Source organism: Rhodotorula toruloides (genome assembly GCF_000320785.1).
Source record: "Rhodotorula toruloides NP11 unplaced genomic scaffold Scaffold6, whole genome shotgun sequence".
In the NCBI taxonomy this organism is placed as follows: Eukaryota; Fungi; Basidiomycota; class Microbotryomycetes; order Sporidiobolales; family Sporidiobolaceae; genus Rhodotorula; species Rhodotorula toruloides.
This window is the reverse complement of record NW_015622966.1, coordinates 574,934-594,098: the sequence shown is the minus strand read 5'-3', so window position 1 is coordinate 594,098 and position 19,165 is coordinate 574,934. Positions and strand designations below refer to the sequence as shown.

The 19,165-nt window shown below is 62.0% G+C and overlaps 7 protein-coding genes across 7 annotated transcripts; 3 read left to right on the top strand and 4 right to left on the bottom strand.

Annotated features, from left to right (window-relative positions):
- Nucleotides 1–512: 512 nt before the first annotated feature.
- RHTO_07313 (uncharacterized protein) lies at nucleotides 513–2,636 on the bottom strand (the record flags this gene model as incomplete). The annotated part of the gene is made up of 8 exons (XM_016420971.1): nucleotides 513–561; nucleotides 638–705; nucleotides 764–1,029; nucleotides 1,085–1,432; nucleotides 1,489–1,543; nucleotides 1,599–1,888; nucleotides 1,946–2,168; nucleotides 2,226–2,636. 8 exons carry the CDS (start codon nucleotides 2,634–2,636, stop codon nucleotides 513–515), a joined length of 1,710 nt encoding a protein of 569 aa, XP_016274698.1.
- A 504-nt stretch (nucleotides 2,637–3,140) lies between these two features.
- Nucleotides 3,141–5,986, bottom strand: RHTO_07312 (ribosome biogenesis ATPase; the record flags this gene model as incomplete). Its single annotated transcript, XM_016420970.1, has 7 exons — nucleotides 3,141–3,728; nucleotides 3,809–3,928; nucleotides 4,016–4,953; nucleotides 5,070–5,187; nucleotides 5,253–5,354; nucleotides 5,415–5,915; nucleotides 5,972–5,986. 7 exons carry the CDS (start codon nucleotides 5,984–5,986, stop codon nucleotides 3,141–3,143), a joined length of 2,382 nt encoding a protein of 793 aa, XP_016274697.1.
- Nucleotides 5,987–6,031: 45 nt separating this feature from the next.
- RHTO_07311 (nuclear GTP-binding protein) lies at nucleotides 6,032–8,689 on the top strand (the record flags this gene model as incomplete). Its single annotated transcript, XM_016420969.1, has 6 exons — nucleotides 6,032–6,140; nucleotides 6,225–6,335; nucleotides 6,404–6,486; nucleotides 6,570–6,924; nucleotides 7,019–7,513; nucleotides 7,575–8,689. 6 exons carry the CDS (start codon nucleotides 6,032–6,034, stop codon nucleotides 8,687–8,689), a joined length of 2,268 nt encoding a protein of 755 aa, XP_016274696.1.
- A 301-nt stretch (nucleotides 8,690–8,990) lies between these two features.
- Nucleotides 8,991–10,530, bottom strand: RHTO_07310 (uncharacterized protein; the record flags this gene model as incomplete). Its single annotated transcript, XM_016420968.1, has 6 exons — nucleotides 8,991–9,088; nucleotides 9,147–9,672; nucleotides 9,734–9,909; nucleotides 9,972–9,985; nucleotides 10,051–10,159; nucleotides 10,383–10,530. 6 exons carry the CDS (start codon nucleotides 10,528–10,530, stop codon nucleotides 8,991–8,993), a joined length of 1,071 nt encoding a protein of 356 aa, XP_016274695.1.
- Nucleotides 10,531–10,934: 404 nt separating this feature from the next.
- RHTO_07309 (alpha/beta fold family hydrolase) lies at nucleotides 10,935–13,826 on the bottom strand (the record flags this gene model as incomplete). The annotated part of the gene is made up of 2 exons (XM_016420967.1): nucleotides 10,935–10,996; nucleotides 11,096–13,826. The coding sequence occupies 2 exons, from the start codon at nucleotides 13,824–13,826 to the stop codon at nucleotides 10,935–10,937; spliced, it is 2,793 nt and encodes a 930-aa protein (XP_016274694.1).
- Nucleotides 13,827–14,934: 1,108 nt separating this feature from the next.
- On the top strand, nucleotides 14,935–16,569 carry RHTO_07308 (aldose 1-epimerase; the record flags this gene model as incomplete). The annotated part of the gene is made up of 5 exons (XM_016420966.1): nucleotides 14,935–15,214; nucleotides 15,275–15,656; nucleotides 15,715–15,775; nucleotides 15,830–15,977; nucleotides 16,049–16,569. The coding sequence occupies 5 exons, from the start codon at nucleotides 14,935–14,937 to the stop codon at nucleotides 16,567–16,569; spliced, it is 1,392 nt and encodes a 463-aa protein (XP_016274693.1).
- A 776-nt stretch (nucleotides 16,570–17,345) lies between these two features.
- RHTO_07307 (uncharacterized protein) lies at nucleotides 17,346–19,146 on the top strand (the record flags this gene model as incomplete). The annotated part of the gene is made up of 4 exons (XM_016420965.1): nucleotides 17,346–18,179; nucleotides 18,236–18,766; nucleotides 18,827–18,847; nucleotides 18,913–19,146. The coding sequence occupies 4 exons, from the start codon at nucleotides 17,346–17,348 to the stop codon at nucleotides 19,144–19,146; spliced, it is 1,620 nt and encodes a 539-aa protein (XP_016274692.1).
- Nucleotides 19,147–19,165: the final 19 nt, after the last annotated feature.

The window sequence follows — 19,165 nt, the reverse complement described above, 5'->3', positions numbered from 1 at the left end:
GAGCGGCCACTTCGCGCCGTCGATTGCCGTCGTTTCGAGACTTGCTCGTTTGCATCAAGAGGCCTTCAATTTCATGTCTCTTGATCACGCGCGCCAAAATGAAGACTCAGGGCCGTCTTCCTCCCTCGTCGCTCTCCTCCCCCCCGTCGACGCTGGAGGGCTCGCCGGCGCGGTGTCGGCGTCTTTGTGGCTCTCGCAGGCGACAGCGCTGTTCTTAACGACTTCCAGGCGCTGCAGGACGGGTTGTGGTATGTATGAAGGAGGATGGCAGGGCGGGGAGGAAGCCGGGCGAACGGAGCTCTTGTCCCTGACTTGCGCTCTGCGTCGTGACATCTCGCCGCCAAATTTCCCGACCGCTCGTCGACCGCCGCGAGCCATTTCAGCGCCTTTCATGTTCCGCCTGCCTGTCCAGGTCGGATGGCGTCTGTCGCCGGCTCGTCTGAGAGGCCGGAGGACTGGCGAAGAACACGGCGATTCCTCTTACAACACCTTGCACGACGCTACGAATACTGCTACAAGTCCTGCGTCGACCGCCCGATACGATAATACGCTCGCTTGACCCTGCGACGGACAGGAGCGACGTCAGGAGACATCGAGGAGGAGGAGGAGGAGGGAGGAAGGGGAGAGCTCGACGCACTCGTACAGGATGATGTCGCTCCAGAGGTACGATCCTGGCAAGGCGTCGGGGTGGAGGAAGTCGCGGAACTGCAACGAGGGCGAGTCAGTCACATCGTGGAGAATGAGCGAGAGAAAGAAAGCGCACATGGTTCTCCTGACCCTCGAGCAGTTTGCCCACCTCGTCCACCCGTATCCGCTCATCGAAGCCATAGTCTGTCCCATCCGCATCTCCTAGCTCTCGACCGATATGTTCAATGTCGTGAAGCGCTTCGGGCGGGAGGTGGGAATGGACGAGCGAGCCGGAGTTCGAACGGAAAGCGGGACTCGTCGCGAGCGAGCTGACGCGGAGATCGTGCATCGTCTTGCGAGCAAGAGCATCAAGAGGGGCGACGCGAGAGTAAGGTGTGTAGTCTGCCAGGAGAAGAGTCAGACTGGGTCGCGCAGGAAGCGGAGGAAGCGGACGCACTGTTGCGCTTCGGGTGATGCATCGTCCGCCAGCTGATGACGGGACCGTCTCGAATCCCTCGAGTCCCAGGAAAAGCCTTGGCGACCTCCTTAATGACCTCGACGATGTGCTTCCGCCACCTCGTCTCCCTCTCCTCGCCTATTGGCCCAAACGAGCGGTCGTCGTCGGTCGGGTACGGGCGCGGAATACCAGCCTTGATGAAGTCTTCCTCTGTCATCTGTCGCAAGTCCCAGTAGCCCGAAGCGACTTCAATGACGGTTGGCTGGAGGATTGACGGACGGTCGAAGTGAGCGGCGAGGTTCTTGATGAGCGGCAGGTCCTTGTTGAAGAAGCGCTGGAGGAAGGTGGCTGCAAGAATGGCAGTGTGAGCACGAGCGCTCGAAGGAAGGATTCGGTCGACGCACAGGGTCCGTGGAAGAAGTCCTCCGACTCGAACGCATCCTCGAGATCCTCCAAGCCCTGCAGGGGAGCCGTCAGCTTCGTCATCGCAGGACAATGAGGACATCGAACACACCCAGTGGAACGAGCTGACGATTGTCGCGCCGTACTCCTTGATGTCGCAAACCCAAGGCCGGGTAATGTTCCAGCTCTTGACGCGATCAAACTCCCACTGGTCCTCCTTCTTCCTCCGCTCCTCCTTTCGCCGCTTCGACTCTTCCGACTCGTCGCCGTTCGCGTCGAGAAGCGTTGGCAGCTTCTTCCGGTAGATGGGCGGACTGGCGGGATGGCGAGGCGTGATGTGGTGGAGGTCGCCGCCTACAAAGTCGCAGAATTCGGACAGATGCAGTCGCTCCATCGAGTCGCCTGCAGAACGAAACGAATGAGCAAATGATGCGAAAGAAGGAGAAGGATTTCACGCACCGAGCAAGACAATCGTTGCGTTCACCAACCACGGGTAGAACTGCCCCCGCTCATCCTTGTCACCCTGCCACCGTACAGTCGTGTCATGTGACCGCCTCGGCCCTCGCTGCTTGTGGAAGCCTCGTCTCGACGTCTTCCTCATTGCTTCGACCGAGTTGACGACTCCTTCCATCAGCCGAGAGGGCGGGCATGCCTCGTCGTACGGTCGCCAAATGTTGTTGAACTGCGGGAACTTCCGATCAGTATGCGCTAGATGAATACAGAGCGTGAAGAAACACACCTTGTTCCGCACGTCCACCTCTAACCGTCCCGGCTCCTTGAACGGGTTGCAGCTCCATTCCTCCGGTACATCCGTCGTCTCAAAGTCCACCGCAATCCGGTGCCGCGCAGTGTACTGCAACTCGCCCTGTCCCGTCTGCCAGGGCGTACTCGGCAAGTGATTCAGGAGGAGGACGAGCAAGCCCGCAACTCCTGCTGTCGCGACGAGCAGTCCCCCCAGTCGTCGTCGCCGCAGTGTCTTCGTGGATGCCGATTCGCCGCCAATGCCGTTCAGCGAGTGACTCCTGCTGTGAGCGAGCTTCTTCTCGACGAATGCGCCGGAGGAGTCGGCTCCCGCTGCAGAGGGCGAGGTCGCCAGGAGTGTGTACGGCGCTCGAGCAGTCAAGCTGCCCGTCAGCGGCAGGGCAGGCATCCCAGGATCCAGCACGGTCGAAGCAGCGAGGGAGGAAGTGACGGAAGAGCGGAGGAGGAATTGGCTGGACGGGGCGTCGGCACCGCCTCGGGACGCTCTGTGGAGACGTCTACGGCTGGGGGAGCTGGGCCAGTCGCCAGAACGCCAGAGAACGCCGAAAGAGGGAGGAGGCGAGTTGGCGGCGTCCAGCCATCTCTCTTTGACCTTCCTAACTTCGATCGAAGGGCGTCCTCGTTCGCCAACGGCGCTCATCCTTGCTTTGCTCGTGAATGCAGCCAAAAGATGTCTTTGCAAGTGTCCGAAGCAACCGAGGAAGCGAGAAGAACGCAAAAGTCTCCCTCATTTCGCCGAAGTGCTCCTCCTCGTCGCTGTCGCCCTCCCATGCTTGCGAAGCAGTTGCCAGCAGACCGACGGCCTCGCGCCACAAAGCACGAGTCAGAAGAGGATTGCGAGCAGGCCCTCGACGGGATGAGCCAGTGCGCGTCTTTCCATCCCTCGCAAAGTCTACTGCTCCTGCGCCTCGCCCTTGACCTCCTCCGCGCCATCCTGCTCCTGCTCCACCGGCTCACCCTTGTGCCCAACTGGCGTCCCCGCAAACTTCTTCCTCAACGCCTCGAACCTCCTCCGCTGCTGCCTGCTCACACTCGGGTTGGCCTTCCTCAGCGCCACCTCGAAATGCCTCATCTGCACGACCGCCTGTCCCTGCGCTTGAGGTAAAGCGGAATCGATAGCCGGTCCGTCGAGGTCGATCGAGTCGAACAGCTCGCGGAGAGCAGAGACCGCCGCCTCCCTCACCAACGCGCTCAAATCCGCCCCGCTCAATCCCTCACTCTTCTCGTCCCGGGCGATCTTGTCCAGATCGACGTCGGGCGCGAGTGGGGTCTTGCGCGTGACGGCGCGGAGGATCTCGGCTCGTTCGGGTGCGGAAGGGAGGTCGACGTAGAGGAGCTTGTCGAGACGGCCGGGGCGGCACATGGCTGGGTCGAGGATGTCGGGTCGGTTGGTGGCGCCAATGACGAAGACTTGTTTGCGCGGCTCGAGACCGTCGAGCTCGGTAAGGAGGGTATTGACGATTCGGGCGGTGGACTCGGACTGCGAAGAGCCTCTTTCACCGTCAGCTTCTCCTCCGCGGACTGAGCAAGAGATGAAGCCAGAGGGATAGCGTGACGCACGAGACTGTCGTCCCTGCGGGGGACCATCGCGTCGAGCTCGTCAAAGAAGACGATGCACGGGCTGGACGCCCTCGCACGCGCAAAGACCTGCCTGACCGCGCGCTCCGACTCGCCGACGTACTGCGTTCGCCCAAAACGCTCAGATGCATCAGCTCTGCGTGCTCGAGCGAGAACGAGAAGCGAATGCGGCGATGAGGCGCAACGCACCTTGTTGAGCAATTCGGGCCCCTTGACGCTGATAAAGTTCGCGCGACTCTCGTTCGCCACGGCTTTGGCCAGGAGCGTCTTTCCGCACCCCGGCGGGCCCCAAAGCAACACTCCACACGGTGCGTTCAGTCCGAGGAGACTGAAGACATCGGGCCTTCGAATAGGCCGAACGATCGACATGCGCATCTCTTCGCGAATGTGGTGTAGCGCGCCGAGGTCGGACCAAGTCACGTCCGGGACGGTGGTGAACCCTTCCCGCTGAGAGGAGGGCTGGACGATGCTGAGAGCGCGGGTGAAGTCTGAGTTTGTGAGTGCGATGCAGGAGAGTTGGGCGGGTGTGAGGGCGGTTGGGTGCGAGCGGAGGAAGGAGGCGATTGGGAGGGAGGCGAGCGAGGGAGGGAGAGTCGAGAAGGGAAGGGCGGGGATCGCAGCGGCGAGAGAAGGGGGGAGCTCGCTTGTCGGCGTGGAGGCGCCGGGCGTCGTAGCTGTAGACGCAGGCGCAGTCGCACCGTCCACCTCGACCTGCATCTCCGCATCGTCGTCCCCCTGCACCGGCTGACTGAGCGCCGCAAGCGCCCCTTCAACCGTCTTCATATCCACCGGCATGCCCTCCTCTCCCGCCATCCCGTCAACACCGAACGTCTCGAAAATCCGCTTGACAGCAATCACGCCCGCCGCGCCCGTCAAAGCACTCAAATCCGCCCCGACATACCCAGGCGTGTTCTTCGCCAAGGCCTTGTAATCAAAGTCTCCGCTCAACCTCAACTTGCTCATCAAGACGCGGAGGATCCGCTCGCGACCGGATTCGGAGGGGACGGTGAGGGCGATTTCGGCGTCGAAGCGGCCTGCGCGGCGGAGGGCTGGGTCGAGCGAGTCGGGTCGGTTCGTGGCGGCGATGACGACGACGGGCTTATTGTCGTTCTTGTCCCAGGCGAGGTCTGCGCGACGAGCGAGTACGAGCGTGCGTGAGTGACATCTCCGGAACACCGAGGTACCGTACAACCTCGAGACCAAGGCTAGCAGACGCCAACAAGCGAAGATCACGCCGACTCACCATCCATGCACGTCAGCAGCTGCGCGACAATCCTCCTCTCCATCTCGCGCTGGGCGTTCTCGCGCTTGGGCGTAATCGCGTCAATCTCGTCGATGAACAAGATGCACGGGGCTTGTTTCTGCACGCGCCATCTCGTCAGCCTAAAAAGAGTAGGGAGGGAGGAGGAGAAGGGATGGGACGCACGGCGGCCTCTTCGAAAGTCTCGCGGAGGGTCTTTTCGGATTCGCCTGACATGCCGCTGACGACCGAAGGCGCCGAGATCGAGATGAACGGGAGTCCGAGTTCCTGCGCGAGTGTTCTCTTCTGTCAGCGTGCGTAAGGAGAGATGGAAGCGAGCGAACGCACGCCGGCAATCGCACCCGCCAACATGGTCTTTCCGCACCCTGGCGGTCCGACGAGCAACACACCCCTCGGCGGCCTCACGCCCGTATGCAGATACACCTCGGGATGCATGAGCGGGAGAGCGACGAGTTCGAGCATCTGTTCGATGCACGAGTCGACGCCGCCGAGGTCTGCGAGACGAGTTGTTGGCGGGGCATGGGTCGATGAGGAAGCGGCGGTTGCGGGACGGGATCGTTTGGGTGTGGATGGGTCGCGTGAGGATGTCGATGGACGGAGTTTGCGCTTGCTTGCGGTTGGAGCGGGAGTGGTTGAGGCAGGAGGAAGAGGAGGAGGGGCGGTCGAGGTTGAAGCGACGGGAGGTGCCGCGTCGCTCGGCTGCTCGTCGCCCGCCCGAGTCTCTGGCTGTTGCTGTGGTGCACCCAACGGACTCGGCTGGTTCAGCGAGAGCGTCGTCGGTCTGCGGTACTGTACGCCGGAGAGCTGGCGGTTCAAGTGGACGAGCGGCTGTCGGCGCGAGCTGTGAGTTGGTGTACTGGGGTAATCGATGTGTGCGAGTCTACCTGTGATGCGCTCATCCCTCCAGCGTGCGTGCGTTGTGGTGAACGAGGCGAGTCGAGGTGATGAGGCGGTGTCCGAGCGAGCTTGGGCAAGTCGACCGCGAGCTCTCCCTCCTTGACCTCAGCCCATCCACGCCAACGAGCAGCTCAACGATGGTCAAGATCAGGAAGAGTGAGTCTACACACCACGCTTGACACGCCAGCGAACGAACGGCGCGCTGACATGCCCTCGTCCCGCGCCATCGCACCCACCTAGAGACCTCGAAGCGCACGACCACGCGCATGCGCGAAAAGGTCAAGCACAAGGTGTCAGAGGCTCACAAGAAACAGAAGAAGCACGCAAAGAAAGACCCGACCTGGAAGAGCAGTCCGTCCACATTCCCACCACCCTTCTCACTCGACGTCGAGCTGATCAAGCCATTCTCCCGCTCACAGAGAAGCCAAAGGAGCTCGGCATCCCCAACAGCTTCCCCTACAAGGACCAGGTAATCGCAGAGCAGCAGGCGGAAAAGGCCAGGGTGCGTCCGGCGTCCTCTCTCTTGGTCCGCGGGCTCTTCTCTGAACGCAAAGCTGACCTGGATCGAACGTCTCCGCTACGCAGGTCGAGGCTGAAAAGGCCGCTCGCCGAGATGCCGCCATCGCCGCCAACAAGCAAGGCAGCACGCTCGCCTCGACCGCCGCTCTCGCTGCCGCCCTCGCCGCCGACTCTGCAGCTCGGGAAGACGCCCTCGCACTCGGCGAGTCGATGGACGAGGACGACGAGGAAGCGCAGGTGCAGGACGCGTCGCTCAAATTGCATGCCAAGAGCTTGCGAAAGGTCCTCGAGATGAGCGATGTCGTTATCGAGGTCTTGGATGCGAGGGACCCCGTCGGGACGAGGTGCAGGGCGGTCGAGAGGGAGTTGAAGGCCATGGATGGAGGGAGGAAGAAGCTCGTGTTGGTCCTCAACAAGATTGGTGCGTTGCATGCGATGCACTGTCTGGAAGAGTTTCGCGGGACTAACTCTCGAGTTCGTCGCTCTTCCTGTGTCCTGCGCGCATTTCTATGCAGACCTCGTCCCTCCCGCCGTCGTCCAAGCCTGGCTCTCCCACCTCCGTCTCCAAGCCCCCACGATCCCCTTCAAGTCCTCAACCCAACAACAGCGCTCCCACCTCTCCGCCTCGTCCTCCTCGACTCCCCAGTCTGCCTCAGGCTCGTCGACCAAGCCTCTGATGGAGCTCATCAAGGGCTTCCGGTTGAACCACGCCGCTACCGCTTCGGGCGAGGGTTCGTCCAGCTCGGCGCCGGTCAAGCACTCCTTGACAATCGGACTCGTCGGACACCCGAACGTCGGCAAGTCCTCGCTCATCAACACCCTCAAGCGTTCGAAGGCGTGCAGCGTCGCCCCCACGCCCGGATGGACGAAAGAAGTCCAGGAAGTCGTGATTGAGAAGGGTGTCAGGGTGTTGGATTGCCCCGGTGTGGTGGTCGAGATGAGGGGCGAAGTGGAGGGCGCGTTGAAGGGGATGATCAAAGCTGAGGCGGTATCGGACCCGAAGGCGCCCAGTACGTTCCAGCTCTCCCCGATTCGCGCTCTCGAGAAGCTGACCCGCCAACGCGTGCGCAGTCGAAGCCATCCTCGCCCGCTGCTCGCCCACCCACCTTCAGATGCTCTACTCAATCCCCTACTTCAACGACACGACCTCCTTCCTCCTCGCCGTCGCACGCGCCAAAGGTCGCCTGCGGAAGGGCGGCGTCCCCGATCTCGACGGGACAGCCCGCTCTGTCCTTCGCGACTGGGTCGCAGGACGAATCGCGTACTACACTGCGCCGCCTACGAAGGACCAGACTGAGCGTCTCAAAGCCGCTACCAGCGCCGAAGCGGAGCAAGTTGGGACCGTGAGCGAGACGGACGTCGGTTCTGCGACGCTCCATACGACTTTTGCCCCGGCTTTCGATCTCGATGCGTTGTTTGGAGAGGCGGACAAGGTTGCGTTCGGGGAGGACGGCGCGGGAAGTTCGGTTGGCGAGATGAAGGCTGTCAAGATGAAGGAGGGGGCGTTGGGCGTCGAGAGTGACGATGCGGATGTGGGATGGATTGTCGAGGACAAGCCCGAAGAGGCGGAGACGATGGCCGCGGACGACGACGGTCTCAACCTTGATGACCTTGTCGACGACGAGGAGTTTGGCGGTTTGGACGAGGACGACGCAATGGAGGCCGAGGACGAGCAGCCCGCCGCTGCTCCTGCACCTGTCCTGCCGAAGGGCAAACGCGCCGCGCCTTCGTCGACAAGCGACATCGTCTCTGTCGCCCCGCCCGCCAAGAAGAAGAAGGCCGTCAAGAGCGTCTCCTTCTCCTCCACCCCGCTCGGGCCGACCGGCTCAACCTCCGCGCCCGCTCCCTCGGCCGCCGCAGCGAACACCAAGCTCTTCACGTCGGTCGAGGCAGAGGGTGATGTCTCGCTCAACAAGAAGAACAAGCGTCAGGCGAAGAAGGACAAGAAGCGCGCTGCGAAGCAGACTGCCAAGATGGACGCCGAAGTCGGAGCTGCGACGCGCGAGTTTGGAGAAGACGCAGAGTTGCCCTCGAAGCCGAGGGAGGCGCAGACTGTCAAGGCTGCCGGGCAGGTCGGCGGCGCGTACGACTTTGCGGAGTTCTTTGCGGTTGGTGGGAAGGGCGGTGCGGCAGGCGGGAAGAAGCGCAAGGGCGCGAACAACGACGACGACGAGGAGATGTCGTAGGCCGTCTTCCCTATTCCCTCTTTCGCTCTTGCACGTTCTTTCCCGGTTCTCACGGTTGGTTTTCCCCCCTCTTGCATTCGTTCCCGTCTTCTCACTTGTTCATGTAACGCTATCGTTCTTTCACGCACACGACGGGACTCTCGAGCGAGCGGCGAGGTGGCGAGATGAAGAAGCTGGTCTTACGCAAACACAAAAGCTATGAACGACAAAGTAGGGGAGAGAGCATCACGGCTCTAGCGGGAGACGGGGGATATGACGATGCGAATAGGCGAGCAGGCGGAGGCGAAGGAAGAAAGGGGGGTCATTCGCCGCGACCTTCGAGTGCGCGGACGATGCCGAACGAGGCAGCTGCTGCAGCACCACCGACGAGGAGGGTCGAGATACTGCCGTATGCATAGCCTGCGCACCGTTCCGCGGTCAGCTCGAAGCGGAAGAGAGAGATGAGGAAGGGACGCACCCGAAACGCCGATTTCCGCACCGCTCACGTACGCCTTGACCGCTCCAAAGAGGAGCAGCACGACGCCTGTGATACCGACGGACCACCACAACGCCTTGATGGCGAGATGGAAGAAGAAGTACGGCGCGAGGGGGATAAGTCCGCCGAGGAAGTACGACAAGCCGATCGTCAGTGCCGAGATGAACAGCCGCGCGTCGGTCGTCTCCTCCAACCCCTCGCCGAACTTGAGCAAGAACGCCGTGAGTCCTTTATCGTCGTCGTCCGCGTCCTTGTCGGTTTTGGTAGGCAACAAGCGCGCGCGTTCGGGGTCGGAATTTGTGAGGTTCGTGAAGCGAGGACGGCGGGCGATGGCGTTGAGGCATTGGCGGGTGATGGAGAGCGGTGCTTCGGGGGGCGGGAGGGTCGCTTCGACGGAGAGGAGCGCGCCAGCAATGCGGCGGGAGAGGGCGTCGTCGACGCCGAGTGGGGAAAGGATCGCATTGACTTCGCGCTCCATCTCACCTGCGCAGGATCGCATCACTCGTTCCTGCAATCTCGACTCGTGAGCTCTGGATGCAACCTGACATGGAGAGGGACGCGTAACGCACCCGAGTCTGCTTCTTCAAGTAGCGGTAGTGATCACGCTCTGCCTGCGCCGACAAGTAGCCACCGACTCCCATACTCAGCGCACCCGAGACGAGTTCTGCGATGCCAGCCGTGACGACGAGCTTCGACGAGCCGAGCGAGGAGAGACCGGCGGTGAGGGCGAAGGGGACGGTCAGGCCTGTGGGGTTGTCGGAGTCAGCTGGTGCATCGTATCGTGGAGAAAGAGCGGGAAGGACGAACCATCCGCAAGGCCGCTGCGGCACGCAAGGAGAGAGGGTTAGCTCGTTCACGTCGCCTCGGAAGAGCAGACGGCTCGCACATGATGATGTCCTTCACGACGTCGGGATTAATCAAGTGCCGCTCGTCGTCTCCCTTCAGATCCCTGCAGCACACCGTCCGTTCGCGGTTGTGCAGGTCGCATTTGGCCGCTGTGAGGGGTCGAGGTGGGTGCGCGGGACGGAGAGCGGTAGGGGTAAACGAGGGTACGTGTCGGCATCGTGAGAGGGAATCGGGAGGATTGAGCGAGTCGCAGGTCGTCCAGGGGATGTGCGAGGGGAGTGAGCGGGTCGGCGAGGAAATCAAGCCACACATGTCAGCAGCGGCGTCGAGCGTGCCAGGCGGGGCAGGGTGAGCCAGTGAGTGTGCACGCACCCAGTGGGACTTCTGCGTTTCCGTCTGCGCTCGCCTCGAGTGACCAGACGGGCGCGTTGGATGCGCCGTCCGCGCGGTTCCTTCGAGGCGGGAGGGCGACGGCGCCTGAAGGGGTGTTGCCAGCGACGGACTCGCGTGAGGTGGACATCACTAGCAGCAGCTCTTGAGCGGTGAACAGCAACAGCGAAGAGCGAGAGAGAAGCGGAGGAGAAAGTGGCGACGACGGAAGTTCACGACCTCGCCAAAAGACTTCATCGCCCAATCACACCGCTTGCAATTCTTCACGCCTACAACACTGTTCGTGAGGGTCTCTGAGGGCGAGTCCGTAGCCTGGGCAACTGCCTGAACCAGCCAGAGTCGTGCTGGGACGGGCCAAGGGGGCGTGGCGCTCGACGAGGGGTGTTCGCGCGGGTAAATACGCCGTCGTGCATCGTCTGCGTGGCTGGAGAGTCTCGAGGAATTCTGAAGTAGAGATAGATGACCTGCGTGTCAGCGGAAAGCAAGCAGGGGACGTGAGGAAAAGAGGCGGACTCATTCGAGCGTCAAGTTGCGTCAAGGCGTCGTTCTCGCTTCGGCTGCGATACTCTCGAGCACCTCGAGCATGACTTTGCTGTCTGCGCATCAAGGAGTGTTAGTGAGTCGAACACATCTGTATAGAGCCTTCGCCGAGACCCTCCTCTCGTCGACCGCCCACAAGCAAAGACTCGACTCACTCGTCATCAACCCATGCCCCGCCCCCTGCACAACCCTCACCTCGCACCTCCCTTCGACCTCCCTCTGCAACCACCTTACGCTCGCCTCGCTGATCCGGTCGTCTTTCTCGCCGTACCAGACCTTCATCCGATGCGGGACGTCTGCGTAGCTGAATCCGAGTTGACCTTGCCCTGGCAGCGAAGAAGAGGAAGAGGCGGATGAGGGCGACGTCCGTTCAAGGAGGACGAGCAAGTCCGCTGTTGACCCGCGGAGGGACTCGGCGTGTGAGGCGCGGAGGAGGCCGTCGATCAATGCGGCTGGAGGGATGGCGGGGCGTGGAGAGTCGGAGAGAGCGGGGGAAGGCGTGGTGCGTGAAGCCAGGGAGGAAGTTGAGGCGGTGAAGGATGCATGAGTGGGCGAGTGCGGCGAGAGTGGGCGGAGAGAGTGCGGTGAAGGCGAATCGGGTCGCAGGGGAGTCGCGGGCGGAGAGAGCGTCGATTTGGGCGACGAGAAGAACGAGTGACGGCGGACTGGAGTCGACGGACTTGGAGGTGCCAATCCGCCCGAGGTAGGCGACTTCGGGCTCGAGCCAATGTCGGACGTACGACGACCGAAGAACGAGACGGGTCGCAGCGAGGAACGGCGGTCGCTTGTGGGCAAAGGCGAGTCGAGAGTCCGCGCGCGCGAGGGAGACCCTCGGTCGCCCCCGCTGAAGAGACCGCCCAAGCCGCCCATCACGCCTTTCGACCCGCGCCTCGTCACGAGCTGTCCGTCCGGACTGAGCAACCCAGGCGACTCCCGCGGCGAGACAGGCACTCGTCCCTCCGCCTCCTCCACCATCCTCCCGCTCCTCGCGTCGTACCCAACCGGCGAGTGCACCAGCGTCGGTGGAGCGCCCAGCCTCCACCCATGGACCTTCCACTCTGCCGCCTGCGCAGTGCGCAATACGCTCGAAGGAACGTACCTGAGGTACTTGTACGCGCCAGCGAGCGAGTCGGCTGAGGAAGAGACCCATGGCGCGAGGAGGTGGAGCGAGCCGCGGACTTTGGGTGAAATCGAGGGATGGAGTGAGGAAGCGACGGCGTAAGGTGCGCCGGCCGAATGCGCGAGGATGGAGAAAGTCGAGAGGTTAAGGTGGTTGGCTGAAACGAGTTCCGCCACGACCGAAGCCCACTCGACGAACCCCCGCTGCGAATCAGAAATATCGCTCGTCTTGCCCAGTCCCCATCGGTCGAAGCACAGCAGCCGCAGACCGAGCGCTTCGGCAATCTCGTCGTACAAGGCGACGAGATATCGCACGGACCCCAGGCCGAGGAAGACGAGGACTGGGTGGCCGGAGGGGTCGCCGACGTCGGCGATGGAGACGGACAGGCCGGCGTTGGGAGGCTGGCGAAGGGTAATGATTCGCGTCAGGCGTGGAGACTTGAGCAGCCGGGCCAGCTCGCGCTCCGTTGCGAGGGTTTCCGACTCAGTGACAGGCTGCGGTGACGCGATACGAGCGTTGTACGGCGAGTCCGCGGTCGAAGCGGTCGAAGCCGGTGTGAAAGACCTGTCGTTCGTCGGGAAGGCGTCGTACACTGCGCCACTCGCTGACTCATGGAAGCCGTTCGCAATTTGCGGCGCTCTAGGCGTCCGGCTGTCCTCCGCCTCTGCCTGGACAAGCTTAGCATGCGCAAGTCCCGCGGCCTCAATCTCTGCCGCGAGCGAATCAACGCTGTCCTTCTTATCCAGCGCCCGAGGCAGCTCGGCATCGATTGTGTTACTGCGGGCTGGCGGAGTGGGCGAAGGCGACGGCGACGAGGGCACAGCAAGCGACTTGCGCTTGTCGAGGTACGAAGTCGGCGCATGTTCCGCAATGATCTCCTCGATCGTCTTGGCGCGCGAGTGTGAGTCGGCTGAAGTGGCTGCGATGGGAGAGGAGGGGAAGGGAACGTAGGGGAGCGAGGCCTGGCGGTTGGTCGGCGAGGGGTCCTTACGTGGTGGAGGGCTGAGCTTGAGAGGGCGAGGAGGCGACTTGGGCGGGAGAGGCGGAGGTACCGAGAGTGCGTCGTCGGTTGCCGTCGCTGGGGAAAGCGGCGACTTGGCGTGCGCTCTCCTCTCCTCAGCACCAGGCGAGACGCTCGACTTCCGCCTCGCTCCAACCTTCTCGCGATACGCCTCGACAATCTCGAGATCCGTCCTAACAGACCCATCAGGCTGGACGACCATCCACGGTCGACGTTCGACAGCCCGAAGCGATTCTTGTCGAATCGCATCTGGAGCGCCGGACTGGTCGAGTCGGCGCTTTGCGCGCTCGAAAGCTGAGGTATCGTCGTAGGGGGCTAGTGCAGGCGTCGCTCCAGGCGAGAAGAGGTCGACTGGCGTGCGAGCGTCTGCAATGGGAGACGCTGAGCCGGTGCCGCCCATCTTCCATCCGCTCGCATCACCCGCATGAGACGGCGACCTCGGCCTCCCTCTACGCTCCATTCCGCCGCTCCGCTTCTGCAACCCGTCTACTAACGCATCCATCTGCGCTGACCCGACCTTCGGAGTCCCAAGAGACGGGATCACGGGCGTCTTGCCGCCTTCCTCGTCTTCCTCAGCCAGGACAGCGGGGGCGTCCCGGCGCGACAGTGACGAGCCACTCATCTGTTCCCGCAGAGGTCGCTCTCGAGTCGGCTGAGTGTCGGGGACTTCGAGGCCGGAGACGCAAGAGTCGGTCGACGGTCGACGAGAAGGGAAGATAGACGAGATAGGCCGTCCGTAGCGCATAGACGAGGTGCTGAGACGTCGCTGCGCCGTAGTGGAGGACGAGATGGGCGCATCGGTGGTCGAAGAAGAGACGGCTGATGAGGCGGAAGTTTCGCGAGATCGAGAGGTGCCAGAGGAGGGGAAGGGCGGCTTCTCCGGGTCGAAGAGCCAGCGTCGTCGAGATGTCTCAGACAGCTTAGTCGCTTCCGCAGTCTGCTCGGTCGACGAGTTAGAACGAGGGCGAGGGAGTCGGTCTTCGAAGCTGACTTTGCGAGGTAAAGTCGGAGGTTTCGTCTGTGAAGGGAATTCAAGAGTTTCTCGTCCCGCCTTACAAGGTGGTTGCGCCGGATGCTTGTCGTCTGCTGCAGGCGGCGGGGGCGAGCAAGGCGCGAGGGAAGGTGGAAGAGGTGCAGTTGAGGCAGGGCGCCGCCAGTCCTTCACTTCCTTCGCCGGCTCGTCCGCCACTCCTTCGCCTAGCCCCGCATGCCACTGACTCGCCAGGAAAGACGATTCCCTGCGCCCATCTCTGCCGCCTTTCCCTGAGAACGCTCGCCCGAAAAAGCCGACCGATCCCTGCCGTCCTGCGCTCGCGTCCGTCGGCATCGCTCTTCCGCAACGTCCGTAGCTTGATGTTGAGCTATTTCAATGCGAAGGACTGGGCGATGGAGCGAGAGCGAGTCGAGAAAGATTGGTGGGGAGAGGCGGTCTGGGCGGTCGTCTCGCCTTCGTAGCGGTCGACGGCAGCTGTAGATGTATCAACGAGTGTCGCGGTATGTATTGGCTAGGTGCAAGCTGTTCAGCGCAGCTAGGTGAAGCGGTGAGATCTGGAGACGACCAGCGAGATGAAGCTGCGGCGACACGACATTCTCCCGGTGAGCAAATGAGGGTATATGCAGCAACTAGAGAGCTCACTGACCAGTTTCCGCCAGTCTGCAGCCCGCCAGCGCGTGCGTGAGCGTATGCGACGTCGGCAACTCGTCGCTTCGGCTCTCTCGCTCTCACGGTCCGGCTCGTGTGCGCTGTTGCTGGATTCGAGCACGCTGAGAGACTCTTGGACTCCTACTGCACCTCCACCTTCACCCGCGCTTTCACCGGACTCGCTGTCGCCCTTCCTCGCCTCCTCCCCACCATGTCATCGGCGAACGACTTGGAGACCCTCGAGACCCCGCACCTCTCGCTGGAGCTCCTCCGATACGGCCACCACTTCCACTCGCTCGTCGCCAAGGGATCAAAGCCGGACGCGAAGCCAGTCGATGTCCTCGCCGGTTTAGCGGACCACACCGCGTACCACCACTCCGTCGGCCGTGGCTTCCTGAACCCGGTTGTTGGACGTTATGCGAACCGCCTGCCGTCGGGGGAGACGAAGCTGAACACGGGCGCAGCGGTGCAACTCGCAGGAGCTGAAGGAGGTTCGTCGAGACTGCCTCTTTACGCAGAACGAACGGAATTGACCCTCTATTCGTCGACAGTCTGCCTCCACGGCGGCTCCGAAGGACTCGACACCCTCCCTTGGATCCCTATCGCCCGCCAAGACTCGACCCTCTTCCCCCTCGAAGACGAAGACCACCCCATTCCGCCTCCTCCCTCCGACCCTGACGCGCCCATTACCGAATCGTCGTCGGTTCACCGCCTCATCTCGCCTGGCGGAGCAGACGGTTTCCCTTGCTCGCTCGAGATTGAGGCGCTCGTCACTGTTTACGCGCCGAAGGGTGAGAAGGGAGTGAAGACGGAGGCAGAGGTAAAGGATGGACGCACGCTTGGAAAGGTCAAGGTCGTCATGCGCGCAAAGATCCGCGAGGATGGCGATGAGGACATCTCGAAGGGCACGCCGGTCAACCTGACGGTCCACTGGTGAGCTTCCATCTCGTGTCTCCTTCCGCTTGCGAGGTTGACCTCCGTCCATACGCAGGGGCTTCCGCCTCGACAACTGCCAGGACTCTGACGCGCTCAATCACTACCTCTATATGGACGTGCGTGATCTCTGGCGGACTTTTTCCTCGACGGAGCTGACACCTTCCGAGCAGTCCGACAAAATCGTCGCACTCGACGACAAGGCTCTTGCGACGGGCAAGATTGACCCGATCAAGAAGGGCGACGCGCTCGACTTTTATAGCCAGGGACGCGGAGGGCCGCACAGGAGGCTTGGCGACAACTACCCGTCTGGAGGAATCGGTGCGTTGGCTTTTCGCGCTCAACCTGGGACGTCAGTTGACTCATTCCTCCCTAACCCACCCTTTTCACAGACCTCAATTTCCTCCTCTCGCATACGAGCGACCTTGCGGACCCGCCTCCCAAGCCTCACCTCCCAACCTCTCCGCAAGTGATCCTCACCGCCCCCTCCTCCGTCACCTCCTCAAACCTCCCCCGCCTCTCTCTGCGCTTCACGTCCTCCGCTCCGACCGTTCAGGTTTACACCGCCGTCGGACTCGACTCGAACGGACCTGCGCGCAAGCCCATCCATGGTGGTCCGACGGAGATCAACACGACTGCTGAGACGGGTGAGAAAGCTCGCTCGGACGGCCAGGGGTACCCGAAGGACGGTATCGTCTTCCTTGAGTTCCATCACCCGGTTGGGACGGTCGTGCACACGGCGAAGGAAGGCTTGGAGGGGGAGACGGAGCTAGGGAAGTGGTTGAAGGAGAGGGCGCAAAAGCTTGGTGTTGACAAAGACGGAGACAGGAGCTGGGAGTACGACACGGTGCTCAGGAAGGGGCAGGTATACGAGAACAGAACCGAGGTCGAGATTGTAGAGCTGTCGTCGTGAGTCTCTCGCTCCTCTCGCCCAATCCCCTTCGACTCTGCACATAGACACTCTCGAGCACAACGATGAATGCAAATAGATCAATCTGTTTCAGAAATTGTCGGTCCCGGCCGCGCGGCGACTCTGGGTGGCATTCTTCGCCGTCGCTCGAATCTGCCGGCAGCTGGTTCTGCTTCTGCAGCCATGCGAGCTGCCCTTGCTCCGCCTCGCTCAGAAGGAGATGGTTGAACGTGTGAGGCGAAGTCGTTGGTCAAGCGGGCGATGCTAGGAGGCGAGCGCAAGTCTCGGGGCAGCCCTTTGCAACCGAAGCGACGAACGGGGGCGCGGGTCTCCGTTTCGAGACGGCGGGTCGGCATGGGGAAGCATCTCATGCTGAAGAGCGTGTTGGAGGTGTTGAACTGGAGCGATTGAGCAGCTTTTGAGGGGAAGAGGACTGAATTGGTCGTATGCAGAAGAAAGAGCGATACTGCGCGAGTCTCAGCGGGTCAGCGCGCAGGTAGGGGTTACAGCAGGACTCAAACATAATCCAGGCGCCACCGCTCAGTCCACGACTCCCTCAATGTGCCGCCCTTTCCTCATCTCCTTGTCCTCCGAGTGGTTCAGCAGCTGGGTGCAGCGCCTCTGCGAGCCGGGCGGCGGTACTAGCATGCCAACAAAGCACTTTCAGGAGCACTCGCAAGCGTCTAGCGTCCCACGAAGCGGGTAAGCGGCGTGTGTGAGCGGTTCAAGGTCAAGCGATGAAGGTTGCCTCTGTCCACTCCGCTTCAACTCGCTCGACGATGCTGTGGGGACGTGTACCACTCGGTATTGGCGTCAGGACGAAACTGCTGTCCGTCACGCCCGCTCTGCAACGACCGGCGGTGTCGCTTCTCTCGACTTTCGCTCCTCCACCGACTGTTCGCCAGCACCTTGACGCTCTCGAACAGTTGCTCTACGTTCGCATCCCTGCGCGGCAGTTCGTGTACAAGCCTAATTCGGCTCAGCAGGTTGCTGCCATCCTCGGCTTCAAAAACGCATACAGGACTCCCAACATCCAACGCACTATCTGCACGGCCGAAGTCGATGGACGAGTTGGCGCCATTCCACTCACCATCGAGCGCATTGCCGAGTCCTTGACACATCGCTATTCCACCGCTGTCCTCCGTCAAGTCGCCGACCTCTTCTCCGACTTCCGTACCCGACCTCCCAATGGCGGCCTCTACCTCCCGTCAAGCCTGTACCAGCCCCGCGCGCCGTCTAATAAACCATCGACGTATGGAAGCGGAAACGAACTGCAAGATGATCTGTTGCGCGATCTCTGCGAGACTGACAGCATCTTGCACTTCCTCGATGGTGAAGCATGGATGTTCGGGCGCGGTTCGTGGCAGATTCGAGCGGACGTGGTGCCGGTTACGGACGCCGATTTTGAGCTGACCAGGGAAGGCGAGTGGGACGGCGCCGTCATAATGGCCGAGGCGATGACCGACAGCCGGTTCAGGAGAATGCGCACGGTATTGTTGGGTATGGGGGTTTTCCCATGCATGGAGGAGACCAGTAGGGGTGTGCCTCGTTACTGGGATGAAGCAAAAGGGAAATTGCGGGCCCTCAACTCATACCTCCGAATCGCCGTCCAGGTGAGCTGACCTCCTCGCTTCCCTTACCTCCTCAGCCTGACACATTCTTCCACTAGATCAACTCGACCATCACGAGTCGAATCACACGGTCCAAGTACCATGGCCTCGCGCACCCCTACATCCCGCTCATTGTCACGAATGGCTCGCTCTTCTTCGTCGTCCTCGGCAAGATCGACGCGATAGACGGCAGGCTGTACGGTCGAATTGGCTTCACAAGGATAGAGTCCTTCGCCGACGTCCCCTTGCGCGCTCTGCTCTTTGCCCACGCCCTGATGCATCGACTCGACCCGATTCTTCCTCCTCCTCCCGGCTTCGCTCTCGTCCAAGCTTTGAAATCCACGATCCAGCCTTCTGACGCCTTCACGTCACGAGCAAAGGCGGAGGAGGCGCTTTGTGGACCCGGAATTGCGAAAAAGGCGGACGACAAGACGAGCGCGACGGGGCAGCAGGAGTCGGACGGCACGGAGGGCGGGAACAAAGGCGACGCAGGAGGTCGTGCAGGAGGCGTTGCAGAAGGTGGCGTGCCGCGCGGTGTTCGACATTTCTCCGCGTCGTCCAGCTTCGTGATGCGGCCCAGGGCGAGAGAGGTTCGTTCGCATCCACCGCATTCTTGCGAGTAGCTCATTGATCGATTCTCTCTTCGGTAGGAGAAGGAGCCCGCGCTGCCGGTGCGTCCTCGTTTGTCCTGATTGATCTCTCGTGCGCTCAGCGACTGACGCTGCCCTGACGGCAGGCTCGCTTCAATCTCGTCGCTGCTTGGTGGGGCAACGGCCGGGGTCGCTCACAACCAATCACCTATGAGCTCGTGACGGTAGGTCTGCTCACCCGATTCCGGCGCTTCCAGCTGACTTTCTTCCTCGCAGGCGCGACACTCGCTCCCCGCCAGCGAACCCATCCCGACCGTCGTGATGGACCAGCGCCTGAGCAAAAAAGGCTCGCTTTTCATCGCCAAAAGTACCGCGACTGACTTCGTCTTCAAGGAAGTC